Consider the following 25053-nt stretch of genomic DNA (forward strand, 5'->3'; position numbering starts at 1 on the left):
AATGACTATGAGAACATTTTTCGTGATGTCTCATGGTAAGGCTTCTTTGCCGAAGAAGCGTTATCCTTTGCAAGTTCATCAAAAGGTGATGCAAAATTTTGTCCCCCGAGCATAAGTTTTGTACATGTAATCATACAATGGTATTTCTGATCGATGAGATTCTTCATTTTATTTGATTAAGTCTCTTGTTTTTCCCCTCTCATGATTTTATTGGACACTTAGCTAATTGAAGCCAGAAACACACATAGTAACACAAGATAATAGTAATTAATACATACATAATAACATAAGATAAGAGATATAAAGAAAATTTGGGTAATAATTTGATTAAGTCTCTTGTGCTTCCTATTTTTTTCCATCTCTTTACCACAATCATCATCCAAGCAGGAAGCATGCCGACCAATTTTGGTCCATTGACCAAGTCACAATCCAACCTGCAGCTTTACCTTTTTCTCCGTTCTGTTGGTGTATATTCGACGTGGCGCCACATGATTGGCCAGCCCATCATCCACAATGGCTGCCAAGGGAAAATCTAATTTTATTGTATTTTTTACTAAAAAGTAAATAAAAAAAATAAAAAAAGGAAAATTCCCAGCCTGCAGTTGCTGCTTTTCAAAGCTTGCGGCTTCCTTAACACCTGGTTTTCCCTCTTTTATTCCATTTATTTGTTCACGATTATATGTAATCCATCAAAAGCTCGTCCAGGGGCAACCGCACATTCTCCGAAGAGAACCACGACAACTCGGGGTTTTTCGAACCCCCAAGCTACGAGCCAGACTCGATGGTGGCGGAGGAGGCCGCTTTGTCTCCTCTGAATAAGTCGCCATGGTCTTCTCATATGAACAACAATATCAACAACGACAATAATAATAATGCTTCAGATACGGCTGACGAAAACTTCTCCCCCAACGTCCTCATAGGCACGTTGGTGCCCGAGGAAGGTCACATATACTCACTGGCCACCTCTGGAGACTTGTTGTACACAGGTTCGGATAGTAAGAACATTCGGATTTGGAAGCAGCACAAAGAGTATTCGGGGTTCAAATCGAACAGTGGATTGGTTAAAACGATAATCATAGCAAGGGAGAAGATCTTCACCGGTCATCAAGACGGGAAAATTAGGGTTTGGAAGGTGTCCTACAAGAATGCAAACCACAAGCGCATAGGAACTTTACCGATGTCGAAGAATTACATAAAGTGTTCCATGAAGCCGAGTAATTACGTTGAAGTGGGAGGCAAGAGCAAAGTCCTATGGATCAAACATTTTGACTTCATCTCATGCTTGAGCTTGAGCGAAGATCAAACGTTGCTTTACTCTGCGTCGTGGGATAAAACGTTTAAGGTATGGAGGGTTTCTGATTTCAAGTGCTTGGAGTCAATCAACGCTCATGACAACGCCGTGAATGCATTGGTTGTTGGATTTGATGGGTTGGTTTTCACCGCTTCCGCAGATGGAATGGTTAAGATTTGGCGGAAAGAGCTACAAGGAAAAGGTACTAAACACTTCTTCTCACAAACGCTCTTAAAGCAGAAATACGCAATCACATCCATAGCTGTGAACACAGACGCCTCGATCATATATTGTGGCTCGTCCGACGGGCTAGTCAACTTTTGGGAACGGGAGAAGAACCTCCAACACGGTGGTGTTTTGAGAGGCCACAAACTTGCGGTTCTGTGCTTGGCCACGGCCGGGTGCTTAGTATTCAGTGGCTCCGCCGACATGGGGATTTGCGTGTGGAGATTAGGCCCCGACGGGGACCACATTTGCCTGTCAGTACTGTCAGGGCATACGGGGCCAGTGAAGTGCTTGGCTGTGGAGAGAAATCACGATCAGTTGACATCCGATGAGAAGAGGTGGATCGTGTATAGTGGGAGCTTGGATAAGTCGGTGAAGATGTGGAGGGATTCGGAACAAGCGCTGCCTATGGTGCCGAACCAGAAGCACAAGCACTACACGTCCGATGGGTATTGTGTGCCGATGTTGAGCTCGGCGCCTAGCTTTGCTTCTCGTGGAGGGGAAATGGGTTCAAGAAGATTTTAGGGTTTGATTGATATAATATCTGATTTTGTTGTGTGATTAATAGATGGGATTTTATGCATGCATGCATGCTTCTCCCATTTTCTTGATCCAAATATTATTCATGCCTAAGTTTCGGTGGATTTTGAATCATGTAATTTGTAAAGCTAAAGCTTTTAGGCATGTGGAATGCCAATATTCACCACAAATTAGATACATATGCTTGGGAAAAGTTTCTTTCGTAGTTAATTAATTTAGTGTATTTGTTGTTTAACTTCTATCATGTATTTTTACAACTTTGAGAGAAAAGAAATCAAACTTAAGACCTGAATAAAAGTAAATTCTTTTATCTGGGTGAGGATAAGCATTTATGTGATATCCTATCCCCAAAATAGTATTTATTTTATTTTTGACGTATTTCAGAGTTTTAATTGAAACTAGTTTGTTAATCCTCCGATTTTGAGAAAAACGAAGTGAGGGGTACTTTAGTTATTTTTCGTTTTCTCGATCTTTTCGGTTAACTTTTGAGTTGTTTAGGTAGAGTTTGATTCCATGATCGTGTAGGCGTAAACGGATCTTAAGTACGAGTTAGAACGGAAAAGTTACGAGTCTCGGAAGTAATGAGACCTTTTAGACATATGTACTTACTATGAGTAGTAAGTTTCCAAAGCCTAACTGCTTAAATTAGCAGGTTTCCATTTCAGGAAACCTGGTTCAGAGGCCAAAAAAAACAAAACCCAGAAACCCAAGTCGCAACCCAATTGACCCCTGAGACCTCCTATTTTCCGATGCTGATTCTGGCCAACTCCGGTGGAATTTTTCAAAGTCACCACCACCATCTTGAAGCTTTTAATTCCCTCTACAAAACTCACCCAAGAACCACCTTGATTAACCACCACATGTGGCGGTGCCAGGCCATGAAAACCGACGAAAATCAATATTGCTCCGGCCACCCTTTTCATTTTTTTTGGTGAATCGGCAAAGCGATGGCCGATTCCACCACTTGGAACTTGTAGCCCATCATCCCAGGAGTAAATCCCAATCATACTTGACCCCGTTGGACCACTGTAGGCGGCGAATCGACGCCGGGAAGCTTTAGGCACCCGCCGATGTTATCGGCAAAATTGACCCACTCCCGTCAACTTTTGGACTTCGTGGAAGGTATAAAACTTGTTCCTCTTGTTGAGCTCTATCTTCCTGTAATTTTTGGTAGAATTTGAAGTTAATAAAAAAAATGGGTTTCCGGTCACTGGAAAGAACCACGCGCGGCGATGCGTGGGGGAGAATCTGGTTTCATGGATTTTGGTCAGCAAGATGTTCTTGATATCCTGAGCCCATATCTAAAGTCCGTTCGTTGAAATTCGATATGATGGTTCGATTATTCAATTTTTCGAATAATTGTACCATCGTACGATTTTTTTGTAATTGACGACAATTCGATAGTTGGATTGTCATGCAATTTTGTGGGCACCCTAGTTATTAGTTGTTGGACCTTTAAGAACTTACGAATCGGAAATCCGATGGGCAGATCATCCGAATTGAATAACCTAGGTTGTTGACCTATTGAATAACCTAGGTTGTTGACCTTAGAGGACCTTTGATTGACGTTTGGATTTTTAGTCAATGTACCCTATTCTAGCGTGTCGTTATTTTTGGGAGTTTTAACAAAACACTTCCGGTACTGTTCACTTTTAACGAAATACCACATTTATACCTTTCCCCTGGTACCATTCACTATACCTTTAAAAATGGCTTTTCATTAAAAGGGAAGTTTTTTTTGGATTTTTCGTTAGTTTTCTTGTTATTTTTAGAATGTTGTTGAGTCTTGATGGAGCTTAGTTGGCTCATCATGATGACGTGTCGTTCCCAGTTGATATGCGTCTCGATTTACGTGCAAGTGGCACTTGGCCTCATTTTACGTGTCAGTCTTATTAAGTTTCCTAAGTGGGATTTGTGTGTTGTATTAGGTTCCTTGGAAGTGGAGTTGGTGAATCTAGGAGTGCAAATAATCCAGGTGAGTGACATTAATATTATGTGATATGGTTATTACCCATGAAATTCCTTATTATATACTTTGTGGATATGACATGGATTTCCAAATGATTATATGGAAATGTGTGCTACTATGCTATGTTTACTTGATGATGCTATTAAAAATATATATATATATATATATATATGCTTGATATGATTGTGATATGTGAGGGCTAGTAAAGGACCGCTAACCCAGTCCATGGGATAATGTGGGATTAAATTGGAATCTGCACCATGTAGCAGTGGTACATGGATGGTCCTGCTTGGTCAATTCGCAATGGGGGACCATACTTTGGGATCGTGCTTGGTTAATCCGCGATGGGTGATCCTTATTACTTTAGTATGGCCATACATACATATTTAGGGGTGATCATGCTTGGTTAATCTGGGATGGGTGATCACTACCTATTGTATTTGTAGGAGTGACTCTGCTTGGTTAATCCGCAATTGGGGGTCACTACCTACATGATGTTCTCAGGAGTGGTTCTGCTTGGTTAATCCGTAATGGGGAACCACATCATGATCTGTTACATATTGTAGGCCTCAAACAAACTGTGTCTCTCTATAGCCCTAGATTATTGTTTATTACATATATGAAAGTTGAGATTGACAGCCTGTGTGGCTCAATCTAGAAAATGATTGAATCAAATAGTTTACATGATGGTGTTGCCTAAAAGATAATGGATTCAGATGTGACTCATTCCTACTCGTAACGAAGAATTGCAATAATGAAAAAGGTACCAATCTCACACGTGATAGTATTATTGATGTTGTGTCATTCCTACACAACATCGGGTTGTGTGATAACTAAGAATGTTATCGGACTTGTGGTGATATTCGAAATTGATTAACCATTCATATACGTATAGTGAGGCGTATGGTGGTTAAATTATAATATATGTGGTGGTTGGACCCTTGAGATTATTCGGAAAATGAGAAAGGCGAGTGGTGAGTCACAATCCGAAGAGAATGACGGAATAATATTGATGGTGATCAAATTGACGGTTGATACGGTATATAAAAGAAGTGTCATGTGTGGACATAGCACTACTTTGACATTTAATTATTTGATGTTATTTATTTTCACATATGTTGTATTATTGTCACTCACACGAGCTTCATAGGTTTTTCTTTGCCCGGTGACCCATTCCCACGGCGCAGGGTTATTTTGCAGAGTAATGGGTAGCGGTTAGGGAAGAGGTTTGCAGATGGTGTAGCTGTGTGGGCAGTGCACTCGAGAGTAGGAATGCCACCCTTTGTTGTAAGTTATTCCGCTGAAGCTCTGATGTATATTATATGTATAAGTCTCAGTGACTCTACATATTTTATATTGTACCGCTAATGTCCCTCCGTCGCGAGTCGATTCCAAACATATCTCAGGATCGTAGTGTGACAACTTATGAGAAGTAGCTAGAAATATTAAGCTCCATCGAGTTTTAAGCTCAAACTTTCCTCCATTCAAATGAATAAATTATAATACTATGTTGAGTTTAAAGCTCGAATTTTACTTGTCCCACATGTGAGCCTAGCTAGTCAAGTTTTTGCAAACAAGGTTGAGCACAGTAAATGTATTCAAGTCAAGCTTCAACAACCTTGTACTCTGTTTGGCTCAATTTAGGGGGTGTACTAGTCAAATTAGAGTTATTAACATGTTTTCATAAACGACTCAACTTTCGTATTTTACTGACTACCTTTGAAAGCCAACGAATTAGGAGATAGAATTAGGGAAAATGTTAACAAATTAAGAAGGAACCTTTTTTGCGCTAAATATTATGTACATGGAAAACATGGACGCACCAAGCAGAGTATTTAGAGATGGCTTGAAGAAACGTAACCAACTTAATTTTTTTCTGTCTACTTTATAATGATGATTGAGACTTCGCACCTTTAATTTTGGGATATGCTTCCCCTTGGTAAAAAGAAAACGAATTAAACGTGTTAAACTGTGCATCATCACCAAAAGTTAATTGTAAAATACATATAAGCATATGTATCTTTGGCGGGAAGTGTTGGAATATATAGGTTCTCGTCTAAGTAAGTCAAAGACAAAGTATATAGTGTGCAAGTTTATAGGAATGGGGATCCAAATGAGATAGGAGTGATGATTGAAAATTAGGAAGTACCAAAGAGGGAGCGCTTTGGTTATCTTCGATGCATCTTGCAAAAGAATGGAGAATTGAACAGAGATCTTAACCATAGAATACAAGCTCGATGGATGAAGTGGAATAGTGCATTGAGTATGTTGTGCGACCGTTGTAGGCCACTGAAGCTCTAGTGAAATTTTTATAGGACGACAATAAGGTCAACAATGTTTTATGGCACAAAATGTTATGCAGTGAAGTAGCAACACGTAGAAAAAATGAGTGTAGCGGAGATGAGAATGCTTCGCTGGATGTGTGAGCACACGAAAATGGACATAATTAAGAATGAGAATACCTAAGGTAAGAGTGGCTGCAAAAAAAAATAAGATTAGAGAAAATCGGTTAAAGTGGTTTGGACATATAAACCGAAAACCTACAAATGCTTTCATTAGAAGATGCGATTATGAGACAAAGGCTCATGGAAAAAAAGGTAGAGGAAGACCTAGGAAGACTTGGAAAAAGACTCTAAGAAAAGACCTGGGGTACTTGGAGTTAACAGAAGACGTGGCGTAAAACGGAGCACAATAACGTTCTAGAATGTAGCGATTTGTGTTGATTATATCAATTGTATTTAATTGGCACTATATTAGGGATTTTATTTGTTTCCTTGTATAATTGATTTACTTGTATAGGACTCATTGTAAACCTATATATACTCCATTCAGAGAGGAATAATATATAATTTTGCCCATATACAATTTGACTTGGCATCAGAGAATTAAAATTCTGGTGACCTTGAGTGCCCACCAAAACCAAAATACCCTTACGCGTGAGAAACCTTAACCTTGCTGTGAAAGTTTTTGTTTCCGCTGTAATTTGTTGTGTGTGTTCTACAACCATGGCTAGTGATGAAGATGTCAAACTCAACTCCGGTTCATCCGGTACCAAGGATGAACGACCCTACCGTGATTACTCTGCTCCTATTGCACAAGAAAATTTGGATGGCTCCAACTATGTCTCCTGGTCTCGTAATGCTTTTCTTACGATAATTGGATGACATATGGTGAGATTCATCAATGGAAAAAAACCTGCTCCTAAGGATGTTGATTATGTGGAATTCTCCGAATGGGAGAAGGATAATTGTTTGGTGCAAATATGGCTTCTCAACTCTATGACTCGGAGTGTGAGAAGTCTCTTTGAGCGTTGTACTTCAGCGTATGATATGTGGGAGGCTGCAAGAAAGACTTTTACAGTCACCCAAAATAGTTCTCATTTGTTTCAACTTCGAAGACAATCGGTTACTACAATCCAAAGTGGTGAATCTATTGCTATGTTTTATGAGAAACTTCATGTTATTTGGGAGGAGTTGACAATATTTGCCCTAATCCACATACCAATCCTAAGGATGTGGCTCTTCGGCAAAAGGAAATTGAATCTGAAAGGGTTTATGATTTTCTTGGAGGGCTTGATCCTCAATTTGATGGTGTTCGTAGCCGTATCTTGGCTATGACTCCGGTGCCTTCTGTCTTGGAGGCATATGCTATGGTCGTGGAAGAAAGCACCCGTCAAGTCTCTATGCTCGTGGGTGCTGCTGCTTTGAAGACTGTTACGACCCAACATCGACCAAGTGGCTCTTCCTTAACTAGCGGTCGTCCACCGTCTATTGTGAGTTCACATTCCGGAAGGTCTTCGAACTCCAAAAATGTTGTCTCCTGCTCTCCTGCAGTGAAGGTTCCTTCTGGTTCTCGTGAGTGTGATCATTGTGGAGGTGACCACCTGTTAGAGAAGTGTTTTCAGCTCCATGGTGTTCCAGACTGGTTTCCTAAATACAAAGCTCGTAAGTACGAACCTAAGGCTGCTCATACTGTGGCTTCGGGCGAGATTAAGCCATCTTCTCCTTCCATGAATTTGAGTGTGACAAATTTTGTACCAGGTAACAATTCCAATACATGGATAATTGACACTGGTGCTACTGATCATGTGACTTATAATTCTAAGGTTTTTGATGAGTTGTCTAGTCAAACTCATGACCCATTTATCACATCTGTCAATGGTATGACTTCTCCAATTACTGGAGAAGGCACAATAACACTTACTTCTACCTTGTCCTTGGCACATGCATTATTGGTACCCAATATTAATTGTAATTTATTATCTATGGGACGATTACTTGACTCACTTAATGCTTATGCTACTTTCTATCCCACATGGTGTATTTTTCAAGGTCTCAACACTCACGAGACGATTGGACGTGGTAAACGAATAGGGGGTTATACTACTTGACTGTACCAACAGAAACAGTTCATGGTTGTATTGCTAATAAAGTTCAGAGTGGCAGTGACAAAGGCAAGAATCAGTTGTGGTTATGGCATCGTCGCTTGGGACACCCTTCTTTTGGATATCTTAGACATTTATTTCCTTCACTATGTCATTCATATGATGAGACTCGTTTTAAGTGTGAAACATATGTTTTGGCCAAAAATCATCGTACTGTTTTTCCCTTAAGTGATAATAAAGTTATTCAACCATTTGATTTAGTACATTCCGATGTATAGGGTCCTGCTAAGATTACTTCAAATGGGTTTCGTTGGTTTATCACATTTATTGATGATTGCACACGTTTAACTTGGGTTTTCCTGATGAAGAATAAAATTGATGTGACATCTATTGTACACAAATTTATTACAATGGTATCTACTCAGTTTCAAACAAAAGTCAAAGTGCTCCGGTCTGATAATGGATGAGAATATGTGAATACTACCTTGAGTTGTTTCTTTCGTGAACAATGTATTATTCATCAGACGACTACTCTGTTTACACCCCAACAAAATGATGTGTCTGAGCGGAAGAATCGTCATTTACTTGAAGTTGCTCGTGTTTTGCTCTTGGGAATGTCAGTTCTTAATTATCTTTGGGGACATGCAGTTTTAGCTACGTGTTATTTGATCAATCGGACTCCTAGCCAAGTCCATGATTTCCGCACTCCTTTTGAAGTTTTACAAGAACATGTCTCACCTATTGCTATCTCCAAACTTCCTCCCAAGGTGTTTGGATGTGTTGTGTACGTACATATTTATTCCCATCAACAGAGTAAGCTAGATCCATGTGCTCCTCGATGTGTGTTCATTGGGTATTCGAATACTTAAAAAGGTTACAAGTGTTATCATCCTCCTACTCAAAAGACTTATGTTTCCATGGATGTCACCTTCCATGAAGAGGTCCCGTATTTTACCTCATCTTCTCATATCTCTTCACTTCTAGAGGAGAAGGTTTGTGAAGTGTTAAGTCAAGGAGAATAAGCAAGTATAGAAAATAGTGATATTGTGAGTCTGCTCGAGCCGACTTGAGCCGACTTGTCGCTCTTCTTCCATCGAGCAGTTGCCATGCACTAATGAAGAAGTGATATGCCTTGATAGTGAAATTGTGCATGGAAATGTTAATGGGCAGTCGTTATGCACTAGTGAAGAAGTGATATGCCTTGATAGTGAAGATGTGCATGGAAATGTTGATAAAGATGTGCCAAGCAGTAGTATTCCACCCCCCATATGCCCTACCATTGTCTCAATCCACTTGTGAAGATGAAAGTGATGCAAATGAGGTAGTTTATACTAATGTGCCCATATCTACTTATGAGTTGCCCCTACGAGTTAATCGTGGCATACCTAAAATCCAATATTCTCCTGACATACATACAAAATCCAAATATCCCATTATAATCATGTGTCAATTCATCGCTTTTCTAAGTCACATGAGTCATATATATGTCAATTATCTATCGTATGTGTATCGACTAAGTTGCAGGATGCCTTATTTGACCCTAAATGGGTGGAAGCCATGGACATTGAGATGAAGGCTTTGAACAAGAATTCCACATGGGATTTGGTGCCTTTGCCAAGTGGAAAGAAGATGGTTGGTTGTCGATGGGTGTTTACTTTGAAGCATAAAGCAGATGGTTCAATTGATCGTTACAAAGCCGATTAGTAGCGAAGGGTTATACACAAACATATGGAGTGGACTACCAAGAGACCTTTGCTCCAGTTCCTAAGCTTAATACGGTTCGTGTCCTTATATCTCTTGCTGCTAACTTGGACTGGCCCTTGTTGCAATTTGATGTTAACAATGCTTTTTTGCATGGTGATCTCAAAGAAGAAGTGTATAAGGATTTACACCCTGACACTTCTATTGCTTCTCATAAGGGTGTTATGTGCAAGTTGCGAAAAGCTTTATATGGCTTGAAGCAATCTTCTAGAGCATGGTTTGGGAGGTTTACTGCGTCCATGAGACGGTTTGGTTACATGCAAAGTCACTCGGATCATACCCTATTTTTGAAACGGAAGAAAGGTAAAGTGACGACATTGATCATATATGTTGATGATATGATAGTGACAGGTGATGATCATGAAGAGATTAGTTCTTTACAGCAATATCTTGCTTCTGAGTTTGAAATGAAAGAGTTGGGAGAGTTGAAGTATTTTCTTGGGATTAAAGTCGCTCGATCCAAGCACGGTATATGTCTCTTACAACGAAAGTATGTTTTGGACCTGTTAGCTGAAATCGGTATGGTAGATTGTAAACCTATTGACACCCATATGGAACAAAATCATAAATTGGGATTATATCCTGATCAGGTTCTACTAATAAGGAGCGTTATCAGCAACTTGTGGGAAAATTAATTTATTTGTCTCATACACGTCCAGATATAGCCTATGTGTAAGCGTTGTGAGTCAGTTTATGCATCTACCTAGTGAGACTCATATGAATGCTGTCGTCCGTATTCTCAGGTATCTTAAATCAGCTCCTGGTAAAGGGTTACTGTTTTCCAAGAATGGTAATTTGAATATTGAAAGATACACAGATGCAGATTGGGCTGGTTTAATTACGAACCGACGCTCTACTTCCGGTTATTTTACTTTTGTTGGTGGTAATCTCGTCACCTGGAAAAGTAAGAAACAGAAGGTTGTTGCTCAATCAAGTGCAGAGGCTGAATTTCATGGAATGGCGCATGGGGCTGAATTTCATGGAATGGCGCATGGGGTATGTGAGTTACTTTGGTTGAGAAAATTATTGAATGGGATTGGATTCAAGTCCAAGAAGGCCATGGTTTTACATTGTGATAATAAATCTGCAATTGAAATTGCTCGCAATCCTGTGCAACATGACCGTACAAAACATGTGGCGGTTGATCGCCATTTTATTAAGGAAAAGTTAGATGCTGGAGTTATTGCTTTTCCCTTTGTATCGTCTGAAGAACAATTAGCCGACGTCCTCCCTAAGGTTGTCTCTGTTAGTGCTTTCTCCAACTCGCTCCACAAGTTGGGTATGCGAGATATCTTCGCTTCAACTTGAGGGGGAGTGTAGCGATTTGTGTTGATTATAGCAATTGTATTTAATTAGCACTATATTAGGGATTTTATTTGTTTCCTTGTATAATTGATTTACTTGTATAGGACTCCTTGTAAACCTATATATACTCCATTCAGAGAGGAATAATATATAATTTTGCCCATATACAATTTGACTTAGAATTCATACAACCAATCCCATTTAATAGAATAAGGTTTTGTTGTTGTATTTAGTAGTATTCAATAATGTAAAGATGCATATTTTAGGTGTGAGGAACCTCTCTGTGTCCTGACTCTTGAATGCAATTAAGAATTCTCTCTTTTGAACTTAATTTTTGTTCGTTTTGGGGACTATCGGATTTATAAGAGAGTCAAAGATGAATACAAGTGGATGAAAACATATAGTAATTTCTGCATGATGGGCAGGATGACTTTGTAACCGTTCTTGTGTTTTACTTTATGATCCACTTGAATTTTTATTAATGATTGGTTTTAAAAATATTTTCACCAAAAGAGCTGTTGTCATTACAATTTTTTTTTTTAATTCAAAGCAAAATCATTAAAAATAGTTTTAACCGTAAGTCAAGACGGGTAAATGAGACGAATTTTAACATAACTGCAAATGTAACAACCTCAAAAAGCTCACCTAAAGCAGCCAAGACTTACACAAACAGCTAAAAAACCTACAACAACAAAACCTAGCTTAAACAATATTCGAGCCAACATAACACAAAACAACTAAAACCCGAAATAAATCCATAATCATTACAGTCACGAATTGAAGCCGCACTGCTATAGAACCATCGCATTTAACCACGAATCTAGCAAACATATATCTAATCAAACATACTTAATTCGACTTTTTAATTGGTGTAATGGGAGATTATGCATATGTTTAGGTGAAGAGGTGGGGGTAGGATTGGTTGGTTGAACTACAAAGGTTGAAGTTGAACATGATACAAAAGTTGTTAATTATATGTAAAAAATAATTTAGTGGCTTTATGGTTGCCAAATTTCAGACTTTTTAACATGTTGTTTTCAAAATTTTGACAATATATTCCGTAAAATTTGACTAATTAGAGACTTTAAACATTAGTTATTGGATATGCAGTCCTATGATATCCAAGGAAAGAACATTAATCAACAACGACTGCTTACTTGCATGTGTTTCAATATTTTAGTGGTTAGGATTGAATTTCTACACATGCGTAGTGGTTTGAAACTCCTTATCTTTTAACTTATTGTAATATTTTGAAACTTTCTCTACATTTTAACAATAATGATTACATCGCTAATACGAGTATTGTTATGCGGCCAAACAAATTGATAAATTTACTTACACACAATAATCTTTTGTGCAACTTGAACATTTGTCACGTATTATAATATGAATGAGTAACATGATTGATATGTCATATTTATATGGAGTACGTTAATTTTTTTTTAAATAAAAAACAAATACATGTGTTATATTGTATAGAATTGTAACACCACGTGATGATGATGGTATTCAAGGTATACCATAAAATTGCTCCGTAACACACTTTCCTTTTGACGTAAGAGCAAATTTTTAGAGTTATAATCTAAAGAGTGGTTCCGCCATGGATTGTGTGGGGTGAAAAGCAAAAATTTTACGAACTTCTTTGAAGATCTTTAATCCTAGGGTTGATGTATTCACTTATTGAGATAAAAACTTTATACCTCTAGGAGCACTACCTTGATTTTGATCAAGGTTGATGACACTAAAGAAAGTGGACCAACTTTGATGAAATTCGATATGCTCACCTAAGGTCCTTATTTTGAAGACCTATGAGGTCCTCTTTAACAGGAGCCTTTGGATTAATCTAATGATAGATGAACTTATCTTAAGGTTTTGATTAGGGACAAGAGATCTCTTATTATTGTTTTTGGTCAAAAAGTAACATTCATTCATTCGAAAAGAGATTACAAGCCAACTCAAAGGAAGACAAAATAACTCAAAACACATTAGAGAATACACAAAAGTCCAGCCCAATAAGTAAATGAACTAGGGGTGGGTTCGGTTTAAATCAGTTCGATTTTTTGCCAAAACCAAAACCAAACCGAAATTTTGGTTCGGTTCGGTTCGGTTCGATTCGGTTCAATTTTTTTCGGTTCGGTTTTGGTTTTTTTTTTTTTCAAAAAATGAAAAACATTGAAATTTTAAATTTTAACATATCCAACACAATCATAACATAAGCATTCTAATTAGAATCAAAGACAATGAAAATAAACATTTGAAGTTGAACTAAAATCATCAATCAAGTCTTCCAAAGTCCAAACTAACAACCTCACAACACAAAAATCGTACAAATGACTTAGAAAAGTTAAATTGTATGATGTTGTTCAAAGATCAAGGTTATTTGCTTGTAACTGCATGTTGACAACTTGATTAGTAAAAGTAATGTCTGGGTGGATTTATTTAGTATGTGTTGGATTCTTTTCCATCACAAATTACCCAAGTAATCTACCCGCAATAAATGTTTATGGATTCTGTTACATGTTATATGAGAGTACATTTGGAAAAGAAAGATGGGGCAGAAGTAGACAGTGCTATAGAGATGGATGTAGGTATTTCAGGAGAAGGTTTGGTTCCGAAACCTTATATGAGGGAGAAATAATAGGTTAGGGTTTAGAGTTTTTATAGGCCTTTTTTAATATTTTGAGCTTAAAGTTTGGCAACACATTGGGTTTAGCATATTTTAACTTACAAATTGAGTTTAGAAAATAATACCCAAAATAAATAATTAAATAAAAAAAATAATTTAATTAATTTGGTTTGGTTCGGTTTCTAGATCACTAAAACCGAACCGAACCAAAAGAATTTGGTTCAGTTCGGTTTTTTCAATTCGGTTCGATTTTTTCGTTCCGTTCGGTTTTTTCGGTTTCGGTTCGATTTGGATTTCGGTTTTTTCAACCCACCCCTAAAATGAACATAAACTAAAACCCTAATTCCTATTCTCCATGTGGACAAAGCAGCGCCCGTCACCGTAGCCACCACGATGAAAGTATTGCCAGCAACCAGCATGGCAGATTCATCAATTCGACCAAAACTTCGCAGCACAAAAAACAAACCGCAACCAAAAGCACTCCATAACCAGATTTCGTCATTGAAACCGCTCTACAAGAAATAGTCATCGAATTTCAATCTTCTTTACCAACCTCTGCAAATATATACAAACACAACGACACATAAATAGAAGGTGAGACTAAAAGGTATGTAACATGCTCTTACTTAGCTGGATCTCAAGGTTTAAAATATCGATAATATTGGAAATATTGGTAGTCCAAAAATACGGAAATTTAGATGGAAATATCGGGATATTATCGATATCGATAAAAATTGAATAAAAACCACGGAAATTGTAAAAAAAACTTGGAAATTTTTATTGAAACTTTGCAGGATGTTTATTTAGTCAATTATCTATTAGTTTATCACAAAAAATTGGAAGGAAATGCATTGTATGATGGATTTAACTGATTTAAGTTTATTATATAGCGAGTTGGCAAACATTGTGAGTGTAAAAAATATGTAGTAATTAATGAAAGAAGTTTAAACACACCATAATCATTTATATATAATGAATTAGTATAATATTTTACGCTTTATATATTGCATGGTAAGATACATGAGTGACTTAGTACCACATAGAGTTCCTATCAAGGTCTAAAATATCGGTAGTTCAAAAACATGAAAATTTCAATGAAAATATCGGAATAATATCGATATTTTAAACCTTGAACCAAAGAATACTTGGCGTCGAGGGATACCGGCAAGCGGGTTAGGGGAGGAAGTGAGGGAGAGATGGAGTGAATCAAAATGAAGTTTTAGGGACATAACAAAAAAATAATCCTTAAAGTACGGCGTTTAAATAGAAAAGCTAAAAAATATAAATAAAAAACAACAAAGATTCCATTCCAAAATACCAGCTCGCTGTACTTTTCTTCGCTTCTCCACCCAGTCACTTTCCCATTACATTTTCCTTCTCCCCAAACGCTACCCACTGACCCTCCAATTTCCACTATTTCCACTCCTCCTCCATTCTTTTCCCCAATCCAGTTCCACTATTTCCACTCGCCTCCCCTCCAATCAACCCCTCAGCGAGCCATTGCCTTCTGAACTTGCAATCTCATAATCCCGTGCTGAATTTGCAGATGATTCTGTGCTGCTCTCGCTCAAATTAAGATTTCCGAGCTCGATTCGGCCGACGAAATGCCTTCCGACGCCGACAGTGGGGTCCAGTACTCGTTCGCGATAGAGTACAACGGTCCTCCCATCAGTTACGATCTCCCGCGGGCGGTTCCGATTAACATCGATAGGATTCCGGTGGCGGCTGTGGTCGGAGGGGTTGCGCTGCCCGAGAAGCTGACCCTGCCGGTGGTCCAGCCGGTGATGGCGCCCGCAACTTTCTCGAAAGAGCTCAAGGCGTCTAAATCGACGGTCTCTCCGACTTCCGTTTTCGATCGGGGCAGCGAGGATTACACGAAGGAGTTGGAAGGTTCTGAATCGACGGTTTCGCCGACGTCGGTGATTGGATTTGAGGAGAGGGGTGAGGAGAGTGTGGTTGGGTGTGCGTTGTCCGGTGAATTGAGTAGCTCCGGCGCATCGGAGTTTTCGAACGGGTTGAATTACAGGTCGGGTGAGTTTTCCGATGTGATTGGTGGCGGGAAGGAGAGTGTGGACTTCAACAGCGATTCGAACCGGCCCGAACCGGAACAGGATTGGGCGTTCACGGAGTCCGTTTTGAGCTTGGACTATCCATCGTCTCGGGTTTCATCCAGTAAGGCTTTGGATTATGACGCACTGCGGCCGCCGGTGGTGACTTTTCGGGACATTGAATCGGACGATGGAGCTGATGAAGACGAGGCTGAAGTTGTGCAGGCAAAGCGGGAGCCTCAGAGCAAAGGGAAGAAGAAGGCGTGCTATAGATGTTTGAAGGGGACGAGGTTTACTGAGAAGGAGGTTTGCATTGTCTGTGATGCTAAGTATTGTAGTAGTTGTGTGCTTAGAGCAATGGGGTCGATGCCCGAAGGTCGAAAATGTGTGAGTTGCATTGGGTTTCCTATTGACGAGTCGAAAAGAGGGAGCTTGGGGAAGTGCTCTAGAATGCTCAAGCGGCTGTTGAATGATTTGGAGGTTAGACAGGTGATGAAAACCGAAAAGTTTTGTGAGGCGAATCAGCTGCCTTCGGACTATATTTGTGTGAATGGACAGCCTCTTTGTCCGGAGGAGCTGGTTCTATTACAAACCTGCCCAAATCCGCCGAAGAAATTAAAACCAGGGAACTATTGGTATGATAAAGTTTCTGGTCTTTGGGGAAAGGTGAATATTGTTTACTTAAATTTGTTTTGTTGGTTCTTGTTGTTTCGTCAATGTGCTAACACCTTCTGAAATTTCGTGTTGTTGAATTTTAACAGGAAGGACAGAAGCCTTCCCAGATAATTAGTCCCCATCTTAGTGTTGGGGGTCCCATCGAAGCAAATGCTAGCAATGGAAACACACAGGTTTATATAAATGGTCGGGAAATTACCAAAGTCGAGCTTCGGATGTTGCAGGTTGGATGGACTTTCTAGACATATGAATTGTTGTTGCAACTGGTTATTGTGCAGGGTTAATTTACACCTTCTGTTGAACATTGCAGTTGGCTGGGGTTCAATGTGCTGGTAAACCACACTTTTGGGTAAACGAGGACGGTTCATACCAAGAGGAGGGCCAGAAAAATACTAAAGGATACATTTGGGGCAAGGTATTGTTCTGAGATTACTTGCAATTTTCAGTTATGTTTTGGATGCTTGTTAGGATTTTGATGTATATTAAACTATTATTAATCACTTTTTCAGGCTGGAACAAAGCTTGTTTGTGCCGCCTTGTCATTACCAGTCCCTTCTAAATCTTCAACTCCTTGTGGAGAATCCCTGAACTATGTGGGTAGTAGAGTCGTCCCTGATTACATTGAGCAGAGAATACTTCAGAAGATTCTTTTAGTTGGATATAATGGTTCTGGAACAAGTACTATATTTAAACAGGTGATAGATTTAATCTGAAATTATTTGTTCTTATTCGTTCTATTCTGTTTGTGCGAAGATGCTTTTCTATAGAAAATTCCGAAGCTGAATAAATTATTGATGTTTCAAGTTTCAAGAGATAGATCATATCTCCACATCAACCTATTTGTAACGTATGTATGTAGGAATTAGGGGTCTGGATTCTAATCATAATGCTTTAATTTGTGGATGCTGTAATAGCAAAATCTTTGGTGGTGTACTAATAATTACATTTCTTGCTTGCTTCTCTATGTTTTAGTTTTTGTGTTGACCAAAAATGAGAAAACAAGTTCTAGGTCAAGCTTTCTGCCTTAAAGTTATATGCAGTTGATAACTTGATATTGGTCAAGCATACTTGCTAAAAATTGTATTTTGATCTCGATGGGATTCTGAATTGATTTATTGCATGCATGGCCATACATGTTATGTTATAAGCAATCATACTATAAAGGAATAGTAACTGCTTTGAATCAAGATAGCTTAACTAGGATGGACTTCTTAGCCAACAAGTTTGTCCCAAGTTTTCATTTCTAAGTCGTTTCTGGTATTTCAGAATATAATTTTTATTATCTGCCAAATATAAACCCTAACCATTCACATATGAATGTTCCAGGCAAAGATTCTATATAAAGCTGTCCCTTTCTTGGAGGATGAGCGTGAAAATATCAAATGTACAATACAGAGTAACGTGTATGGTTATCTTGGTATGCTTCTTGAGGGCCGTGAGCGTTTTGAAGAGGAATGTTTGGATGGGATGAGGAAGCAATGTTCGTCCAGTCAAACAGATGCCAACGGTATGAGTCTATAATTTTATAACTTTTTCATTTCTTCTTTGACTTGATACATGTGTGCATGTGCATGACCTCGGTTTATGTTGTTCAGATTGGGAAACTGAATTATATACAGTAACGGAACTAGATATCAATTTTTATAAGATATTTATATCCAAAACAAGTACAAAAGATATGTAGTAACTTCTTACACTTGAGTTTTCCTTTGCACTGATTGATTTGCAATGTTTATTATAATTACACTAGTCAGGTTGGTTAGTCTGCATCGTACTTGGAGAGGGTTGCATTCCGAATAACCATGTTAGAATTGATATATTGCTTATAGAATTTGTGTGCTGGTTAACAACAGGAAACAATGAGAAAACTCTTTACTCCATTGGCCCAAGGCTGAAAGCGTTCTCTGATTGGCTTCTCAAGACTATGGTGTCAGGCAATCTGGAAGCCATTTTTCCAGCGGCTACTCGTGAATATGCACCATTAGTTGAGGAATTGTGGAATGATTCAGCCATTCAGGTCACATACAAGCGGAGAAATGAATTGGAAATGCTACCTAGTGTTGCTACTTATTTCTTAGAGAGGGTAAGTCCTGTGACATCTGTGGTTAACTCTTGTAAATTGTTTGCATGATACTTATGCTGGTCGATAGTAATCATAGTATTATCTTTTGCTTAATCTAATGGACCTGGTCTTCGTTCCCTTTTCAGGCTGTTGACATATTAAGAATAGGCTACGAGCCCACAGATCTAGATATATTATATGCTGAAGGTGTCACTTCATCTAATGGGCTTGCTTGTGTGGACTTCTCATTTCCCAACGCAGAATCTGAAGACACCATCAATACTACTGACCAGCATGACTCTTTGCTTAGGTATGTTCCCCCGTTTATTGCACATTCAAATGGACCTGATCTGCTTAGTGCTTACTTAGCGTTTGTGTTTTATAAATATTAATCGTAACTGATAAAGCTCACGTGCGGATAGGTGTTTGTAAAAGTTTATGCAAGTAAATAGATTCCTTGTACTGTCGAACAAATTGAGTTGACGTCTACGTTCTTATTCTGTAATTTTCACTTCTACGGGTCGCTGAGATAATATTCCATTCTTTTTAATTAACCCTTCTTTTGTCTGATTGCTTCTTAGGTACCAACTTATTAGAGTAAATGCAAGAGGACTTGGAGAAAACTGCAAATGGTTGGAGATGTTTGAAGATGTTGGAATGGTCATCTTCTGCGTGTCCTTGAGCGACTATGATCAGTTCTCTGCTGATGGGAACGGGTCTTTCGATAACAAGATGTTGCTGGCCAGGACTTTCTTTGAAAACATCGTCACTCATCCTACCTTTGAACAGATGGACTTCCTCTTGATTCTAAACAAGTTTGATTTATTCGAGGATAAGGTGGAACGGGTACCGTTAAATCACTGTGAGTGGTTCGAAGATTTTCGTCCAGTTATTAGTCGTAATCGCTCGAGTAGCAACACGAGCAGCAACAACATTAACAGCAGCCCGTCATTGGGTCATTTAGGATCTCACTACATTGCAGCAAAGTTCAAGAGGCTTTATTCTTCTCTAACCGGGAAGAAATTGTACGTTTCCGTGGTGAAGGGACTGCGGCCCGATAGCGTCGATGCAGCTCTTAAATATTCAAGGGAGATTTTAAAATGGGATGAAGAGAGGGCCAACTTTAGCTTTGATTACTCGTTCTATAGCACTGAGGCAAGCAATTCTCATTGATGTCAAAACCGAAAAGGCCTGTAAATACAGTTATACGTTTGTGTGACATTGATTAATTCCACTGTATATATAATGGTTTGTATATGATCAATAGAAAGATCTTTGCCTTTCACCTGCCTTGCAGCTTCAACATTTTCAAGCGAGAAGAAAAAGAACTGAAATACGGATGCGATTTCGTTCTACTTTTCGCTCTTCCCCGCCCTACATCTAATACACAAATCGAAGTCGAACAATCCGTAACAAAATAGTTGCACTTGAGTTTCTGTGTATTCCCCGAAATTCTCCATACCACCACGGAAAAACCACCGACGGCCGAGAAATGAAAAAAACACAAGGTTCTACGACATACGGAATCTTCAGTCATCCACAAAACTGTATCGAATCTGTTCTTGCGCATTCAATAATATGTGTTTAGCAGCCCAACCCAATGTCACAATTTGCTCGGTCAACGCGTTCATATCGCCTTGTGCACGGCGCTTGCACTCCTCAACCAATTTAGACCACTCCTTTGGAGCCGAGTCTAATGCATCTCCGGCATCTACCATGGTCTCCCATTTATACTTGTTCATAAGAACGGCTTTGCGGATATAGCATGCCTACACGGCAAATTATCACACAAACGACAAAACATGAGGAGCCCCAGAAATCGTTTTAACGGTGCAAGCATCACACCAAGTTAATAATCATTCATAAGTTTTTTTTCCTTCAAGAAAAATTCATTTTACCTGCAACAAACCCATGATAACGTCCGCAGTTCCAGCTCCTTCCCGTAAACAAAGAAGGATGCCCGCCTAGAAATCATCAAGAGAAAGAAAAGATAACTAATAGAGTATGATACATAAGCACAGGACACCTTGGTTGAACACATATTAATAATTTAATAAACTTACTTGCTTTGTCCTTCGAATTCTTGTGTACAAGATCTCCATGGATATGAAGTAATAGTCGTCAGCACTTGTAGATTGCATTGCCATCATGGATAACTCAGGGATCTGATTCTTGGGATCCAGGTACCCTATTCTGATAGGCCATAATCCCTTGTCTGATTCAAACCTCAGTCATTTGGTTTAAGCTTATATGTGCTTATATAAAACACTAAACAAAGGGATAAGAAATGCATGTGAAAGATCTAACCTTTGCTCCGTAGGAAATCAATTCCTTCTTCTTTACTTACTTCTGCAGGCGCAGGAACATAACCTAACTCGATCCAATTATTTAGTACAATTTCAAGTCTATCCTGAACATGAGAAGTTGAGAACCATACAAAAATTAGATGATGAAATTACAGCATTTATCAGGAAATTTCACTTCCTTAGTCCTCTGAAAAAGGGTAAGATGCGTATACATCAGAATTGTTATCATAAGAAAACTTCACAGTGCGGGATGCTGAAGGAGAAAATGCTTACTCACCTTGGTTAATGTTTGTAAATGGACATGTTTAAGCCCTTGATATATTCCCAAAAGGTCTATGGCTGAGAAAATGGGGTATACGAGAAATGGTAAGACTGTTTGCAACCTGGCACGTAAATCACAAGTCAGAAAAGCATGCAAAGATAAAGAATCGACTATCATAATAGCGAAGACATCAAATATGAAGAAAAGTTAAGTAAACTAAAGATCATTAATTCCCGTATATATAGAAGTTCAATAGGAACCTTTGGTTGTTCTTGAACAGCATATTTAACAGCGCAGCAAGCAAAAGCCCAAGGTTATCAAAGCACACCGTTTGAATCTGAAAATCATCGCAACAGTTAAAATATGTTCTGTTTCAATTTTCAAGTACACTAAAGATAACTAATAGGGACTTATTTGTAGGAAATATCATAGTCTACCTGTGCCTTTGCAGAAACTTCACCAAGGTTATCCGCTATTGCAAAACTTCGATGAACAGCAGACTGCTTATACAGAGGAAGAACAACGGCACTCAAAATGGGAAGGCGCTAAAACCCAACCTCATAAAAGTAAGCAAGGAAACGTGTTTCAGTTCTTACACCAGTAGCTAGATAGCAAGCCAAACTTATTTGTTTTGCCATGTTGGCTAAGGATGCGAGAATCAAGAAGTATTGAGGAAATGCAGGTGTCAGCAACTCAACTCCAATGCTCAAAGTAAACAACACTGACGTTGAAAACCGAACTCTCTACAAATGAGAAAAAGACAAAATCAATGATGTATTTGTAGCTAATAAAATCACTCTAAAGCATAAGCACTCAATATCAACAGTACTTTGGTTTCAAACACCAAAATACCGATATAGACCCTAACTGCAACAACCTCAATTAAGGAAATTCCGTTCCATAACAGAAGTAGAAGCCTTACCTTCAAATTAGTATCAAAAGCAGATGCTAGACTAGCAGTGTAGATGCATCTACTCAGCCGTCCAAGTCCATCCTTCAAGATCCAATTAAGGGCAGCAGCTGCTGGAAGCGAACGAGAGAAGCCAATCCCAATAGCCCGAAACATTGCCTAAATCAGTGCATCCCCACGTATAACTAACCATATAAACGAAAATTCATTCATAAAATCCTTGATTCTATCTTCTAAGGATTATAATGCTCAACTATTTCACTTATTCTTTCTGTATAATAGTACTCCTTCTGTTGAGCTTGTCATATTTCATTCAAATTTCAATCAATTAATCGAAAAAACGAGGCGCTTTTATCACATAAGTTTGTACCTGAGTGGCAAGGACTTGTAGTGCCGAGCTGAAAACCCGATGCAAGAACTTCCATTTCACATAATCCATATAACTTCCACTAACTTGCTTAGGAATAAAGAAATCCCTAACAGCCAAACTACAGATTCTATACAATTTTCTGAACCCATCATCGAAATTGAAACTGAACGACGCCGCACCGCCATCTACTCCAACTAACTGCAAACAATTACCATCCCAGAAGTACCTAGAAACCCTACCTGACCTCCGAATCACCACCGGAAGGCGACCTGGCGTGGCGGGTGCGGGTTCTTTACCAAGGCTTTCTTCTGGTTCGTACCCAATTGAAGTTCTTAGAGAATTGGTAAAGGTCGGAGCTTTGAAGCAGGTTTTGAGCTTCTTGGGGACTGGTCTCTGAGCTGCGAATTGGGTTTCGTTGATTTTCCATGGAAGCTGAAACTGGTGGGAGCTGGAGGCCGTGTAGAAGGCAGATTGCATGAGAGTTGAACTGTGAAAAATTAGGGTTTCTAATGAATTGGTGCTAATTTTCGCGCCAAGTGATGGGGTGGTACGCTGGAGGAGGGTTTAAGGTTTTGGAGCTTAACAGAACCACTTAAATACTGATGACCGAGATAACGATGAGAAGTTGCACATTGCAAATTCCCTTTTCTTTCTTATTTTTTTCTTTTCATTATAAAAATAAGGTTTTTTATCACAATTGATTCTTAAAATTGACCACATCAATCATGATGGTCCTTGAAATTGAAAATCAATCAATGTAGTTCCTGAATTATAACCCACGAATCAATGTCGTCCTTCTGTTAGTGTTCCGTCGAAATTAACTTTCAAAAAGTGTTAAACAACCAATTTTTCATGATAAAATGACCAAAATAACCTTGTTACTTATAATTTTACTTACTACCTCTCTTTTCTTTTCTCCATCTTCACTTTTCTCTCCATTTTTTCTTGGATTTGGTGCTAAAACTAAAATAAAAACTAGGGGTGGAAAATTTTACCATAAACCGATTTATCAACCGAACCATACCGGTTGGCTCATAATGGTATGGTATAGTTTTGGCATTTTTTTCATAATTGGTTGGCATTTTACCGAACCAACAATTAATGGCATGACTTTGGTAATTGATTTTGTATGCCGGCGGTATGTCATACCTACCAATATATATATATATATATATATTTTTTTTCTTTTTCTATTTAGATATTTTAGGTATTTTTTACATGCTTGACTGTTGACTCCTTAGTTTTAGGGTTTAAAAAAATATATGTATATGTATATGATTCATGCTATAATAAATATAGAAAATATTGTTAACAAAATTGATAGCATGATGATTACTAATACTATATATATGATTTTGAATGTATATGCGTTGCTTATGTTTAGGATGATGGAGTCTAGCCAATCAATCGCTAGTGCACAACCACATAATGAAACCGAACAAGCACCCCAATCTGAAAATCAAAATGAGCCCATGGAACTGGAAGATAGCGAGGAAGAAGTGGAAACCACCGGTTGTGTCATTTACCAACCGAACCAGCCAATAATTTTGGCTAAACCAATTTTTGGCAACCGCAAGAAGACAGTTGGCTAGCAGTAATTGATTTTCAGTAATTATGTATGTGTGGCTGGTAGGTGGCACAAGGAATTTGGCACGGTTTGCCAACCGAACCCAGCCCTAATAAAAACAAAAAAAGTGGGAAATTTCAATTTTTTTTAAGATCAAGTAAAAAGAATTCTAACTGGGTTAGCTCCATTCTTTTTTTTTTCAAAGAAATTGGGTTAGCTCAAAAGCTATTGCCAAAGTCCACCTTTGATCATTTATCTTGTCAAAGAAATTGGTACCATCACCTGCCAAATTATTCATTTTCTTGTTTTTTATGTATGTGAAAAACTGAAAGTAATAAATGATAGTGTAACAATTGTTGTGTCCATAGAGCTATCAAATACAATGGAGAACATGGGAGCGATGCTTTCGTTTTGAGCAAAGCTATCAAATACAATGAACCTGTAACAATGTAAAATTGTGCAAAAAACCAAACCCGAATTATTCCTGACAATCTTCTAATTTAGTCGAATCTAACAGGTCTCATTGAATTTCGTGTAAAAAATCCCCAAATTTTTTTCAAACCCTAAGTCTTACAGTAGGAAAGAATTCCCAGACTATGGAGGAATGGGGAAGAGTGAGGAAAAGTAAAGGATTAGGTGGGACAAGTGAAAAAGTGGGATGGGAGGAATATGATTAGTAGGGTATTATTGTCATTTACCATGAAAAATTGGTTGTCTGATCCTTTTTAAAGTTAAATTGGACAGAACACTAA

At 38.5% G+C, this 25053-nt stretch overlaps 3 protein-coding genes across 4 annotated transcripts; 2 read left to right on the forward strand and 1 right to left on the reverse strand.

Moving 5' to 3' along the window:
* Positions 1–643: 643 nt before the first annotated feature.
* Positions 644–2235, forward strand: LOC103402501 (protein JINGUBANG). The gene has a single exon (XM_008341254.3). It carries the CDS (start codon positions 782–784, stop codon positions 2039–2041), a length of 1260 nt encoding a protein of 419 aa, XP_008339476.2. The 5' UTR covers positions 644–781; the 3' UTR covers positions 2042–2235.
* A 13155-nt stretch (positions 2236–15390) lies between these two features.
* Positions 15391–20171, forward strand: LOC103402061 (extra-large guanine nucleotide-binding protein 1). The gene is made up of 8 exons (XM_008340813.4): positions 15391–16815; positions 16911–17048; positions 17135–17239; positions 17334–17519; positions 18151–18331; positions 18678–18907; positions 19033–19196; positions 19468–20171. The coding sequence occupies exons 1-8, from the start codon at positions 15706–15708 to the stop codon at positions 20057–20059; spliced, it is 2706 nt and encodes a 901-aa protein (XP_008339035.2). The 5' UTR covers positions 15391–15705; the 3' UTR covers positions 20060–20171.
* On the reverse strand, positions 20108–23352 carry LOC103402046 (protein root UVB sensitive 4). Of its 2 annotated transcripts, none has more exons than XM_008340800.4 (10): positions 22735–23352; positions 22377–22523; positions 22051–22197; positions 21892–21954; positions 21715–21791; positions 21470–21575; positions 21194–21296; positions 20950–21101; positions 20785–20850; positions 20108–20655 (listed from the first exon to the last, which is right to left on the reverse strand). In XM_008340800.4, exons 1-10 carry the CDS (start codon positions 23209–23211, stop codon positions 20416–20418), a joined length of 1578 nt encoding a protein of 525 aa, XP_008339022.2. In that variant the 5' UTR covers positions 23212–23352; the 3' UTR covers positions 20108–20415. The 2 variants fall into 2 exon arrangements, with proteins under 2 accessions (XP_008339022.2, XP_008339029.2); XM_008340807.4 differs by having other exon boundaries at positions 22377–22549; positions 22735–22900.
* Between the last annotated feature and the right edge of the window lie 1701 nt (positions 23353–25053).

This window comes from Malus domestica, chromosome 02, assembly GCF_042453785.1.
Source record: "Malus domestica chromosome 02, GDT2T_hap1".
Taxonomy (NCBI): domain Eukaryota; kingdom Viridiplantae; phylum Streptophyta; class Magnoliopsida; order Rosales; family Rosaceae; genus Malus; species Malus domestica.

Coding starts and splice junctions, on each gene's coding strand:
- LOC103402061 (XM_008340813.4), top strand. CDS start 15,706: ATGCCTTCCGACGCCGACAGTGGGGTCCAGTACTCGTTCGCGATAGAG. Junction 17,520..18,150: donor CAAGTACTATATTTAAACAG/GTGATAGATTTA, acceptor TGAATGTTCCAG/GCAAAGATTCTATATAAAGC. Junction 19,197..19,467: donor CAGCATGACTCTTTGCTTAG/GTATGTTCCCCC, acceptor ATTGCTTCTTAG/GTACCAACTTATTAGAGTAA.
- LOC103402501 (XM_008341254.3), top strand. CDS start 782: ATGGTGGCGGAGGAGGCCGCTTTGTCTCCTCTGAATAAGTCGCCATGG.
- LOC103402046 (XM_008340800.4), bottom strand. CDS start 23,211: ATGCAATCTGCCTTCTACACGGCCTCCAGCTCCCACCAGTTTCAGCTT. Junction 22,524..22,734: donor TACAAGTCCTTGCCACTCAG/GTACAAACTTAT, acceptor GCACTGATTTAG/GCAATGTTTCGGGCTATTGG. Junction 21,102..21,193: donor TGATTTCCTACGGAGCAAAG/GTTAGATCTTTC, acceptor GGTTTGAATCAG/ACAAGGGATTATGGCCTATC.